The sequence below is a fragment of the Convolutriloba macropyga genome, chromosome 1 (assembly GCF_964194025.1).
Source record: "Convolutriloba macropyga chromosome 1, txConMacr16.3, whole genome shotgun sequence".
Taxonomy (NCBI): Eukaryota; Metazoa; Xenacoelomorpha; order Acoela; family Convolutidae; genus Convolutriloba; species Convolutriloba macropyga.
The window spans coordinates 61,187,692-61,190,344 of NC_134468.1; the positions used below are offsets into that span (position 1 = coordinate 61,187,692).

General features: G+C 36.3%; 1 protein-coding gene across 1 annotated transcript; it reads left to right on the plus strand.

The window, feature by feature from the left end:
- Positions 1-216: 216 nt before the first annotated feature.
- Positions 217-2,225, plus strand: LOC142350299 (uncharacterized). The gene is made up of 2 exons (XM_075402109.1): positions 217-499; positions 958-2,225. The coding sequence occupies exons 1-2, from the start codon at positions 419-421 to the stop codon at positions 1,690-1,692; spliced, it is 816 nt and encodes a 271-aa protein (XP_075258224.1). The 5' UTR covers positions 217-418; the 3' UTR covers positions 1,693-2,225.
- Positions 2,226-2,653: the final 428 nt, after the last annotated feature.

Below are 2,653 nucleotides of genomic sequence, written 5' to 3' on the forward strand. Positions count from 1 at the left end.
CAGAAAAAGGGGAGAAAGTTATTTCCCTTGCTATTTTGTTTACCATAGCTGCAGTGATATTGCTTTATAGCTTTCGGCCTATAGTTGCGGCGGCTTGTATTATCCATACATTAAAGAGCAAATGTATTCTCTTTTGGTTCGATATAGCGCGAGGAGTTGTTGTCAGTGTACTATTAAAAGGAAAAATTGTGTTCCCATTACATCATCTGGAACTAGAATTGGTGCGTTGTGATCTCAGTTTTGAACGCGAACCTGTATACAAAAACAAACGTAAACTCTAACTAGAAGATGTCGAAATATTGCCTTTTAAATTACCTCAATGTAATGAGGTATCATTCAAATTACAACTTCCTCGTTAATCAGTTTGCCTTGATTCTGTGGCGATTCACTCAATTTAATTTAGTGATTAATTACAATAATGGTCACTCTCAACAAATATTGTTTGACTTGTGTAGTAATTTTGCTGGCCTGCAGTTGTGTACAGTCAAAAGTCATCAAGGTAAGTTTTGTTTACAGCAGTTGTGTACAGTCAAAAGTCATCAAGGTCATTTTATTATTGGCTCTTGAAGTATATTTCTCTTAATTGAACGGTAATGTTCCTGGCGTCTAGTGCATCAGCATCTAAGTCGTTTGAATACCGATTATTTAAAGTTCAAATAGATAGTGTGGTTTTATAATAATTTTTTTTAATTATGAGACTTGGTTATCAGATTGCGTCTTTGATGACGTGTTTGGTTGTATTTCGATGGAAAAGGATCTAAAATTGTGTCAAATTAAAAAAGAAATGTTTCGTTCAACATTATAAATCAAATGCCGTCTTCAAGAATTTACTGAGCATCCGTTTTAGTGATTTTTCAGGATTAATCGGCTCCAATTCTAAAAGATTTCAGCTGACCATTGTTTCCACATAAAATTAGATAAATCTGTTCAATCACTAAATGCTTTGATTGATTTCAGAAAGCGACATGGAGCAAAAGGGAAACGAAAGAGGACACGGCGGTATCTCCAACGGGACAGCTGAATCAAGAGCTGATGCTAAGTGTACTGCGGCACCTGAACCTGAGCATCTCACCGATGATCAAAGATAGCGGCTGTCAGCTAGACTACTCTTGTGCTCTTGGCACTACACTACAGAAGCAACTAAGCTTTGAATCCCTGCGAAAACAAATGAAAGCTCAGTGTCAGGAGGTGCTGCTGGTTGAAACAGAAACAGACAGTGAAGAAGATGTTCTCTATGGAATCATCAACTACTGTTTCCATCTTCTGCCAATTGTTGGAGAGGTTTTCTCAAAGGATCACGACCCTCGTAAGAGTGAAGTGCAGAAATACTGCCCAGCTGTCAATAAAATTGTTGTCCAGAATCTGAGGTTCCTGCAGTGGATGATTGCACAAGCAGCAAATCTAGAGGTCGCAGAAATCCTAGACCGAATTGCCATCGACCAAGCTGAGGAAAAGCTCAGGAAAGGTCAAAGTGTTGCTGAAGCATTTACAAGCAGCGGCGATTCAAAGAACGATGGCGTCAGTAGAGATCTGTCGACAACAAAATACCTACTGGAATCGCTGAAACCCTTTGTGGTTGCGTTCTCGATGGGAGCCGTTGTCACATTGATGTTGACGATTATGATCTGTGGATGTGTGAAACGAACTAATAGATCTTCGCTTTCCCAAATGCATCAATTAAGTGCTGTATGATTTGGATATTTTGCTTTATTCTCAAGCTGTTGTCATTCTTTGTATCGAGAAGTTAATCAACCCCCCAGTCGGGTTCATTAACTTCGCGATACAGGATGTCAGCTTATTATAAATATCCAGTAATCTGTACAATAGCGCTGTTATATGATACAATTATGATGCGAAATTTGTGAAACCACCTTGTTTGTTGATTAACTTCTCGATACAAAGAAAGCCTATAGCTTGATATTATTGAGCTTTTCATATCTAAATTTATGGCTTTCTACTTTGTCCTTTATGGCTATTGACTTATTGCCAGTTATTTGAGGTGCAATAAATTCCCTCATCGAGAGGCTGGATGAAAGTGCAGCCTCAGAGGTGTAGTTTGTCTTTCAATAACTAATACTTTGAGTGCAATTAATTTGTGTATATTATCATCAACAATAGACATTTATTTAGATTTTTTAAAGTTTATGGAATTTGTAAAGTAGAAGAATTTATGAAATTTGTATCCCATTATGTACTATGTGAATGAAAACTTTATTTGGTATTCGTTTTTTCACTTTGAAACGGAAGCTTTAGTAGTGGCTATTGTCTTGATGGTATTTTAATGCAGTTTTTGCTCACGCTGACGATAACGTTTTGTTTTAGTTCCATAGTCAGATCGCCTCGAAGCAATGAAAATCACGGCAACTTTTTCGATTGAGTTTTAATTTCCTCGTGTTTCGGTTTCATAATAAACTTTTCTGTCATAGCGAATAATTATTTTGATATAGAAAAAAAACTTGAAAAATATCCTCATCTATGCTCAAATTTTAAAGCGCCCTGGCAATTTGTTTACTTTCTGTTTTAAAAAAGGTTGCCCCCAAAAGATTTTTCGCAGGTTTTTTTTATCGACATTCAATTCAAAAATTAAGAATGTTTTCTGTGAAAAAATAGATATAAAAATACTTTAGAAAGTTAACGGTTAAGAAACAATTTG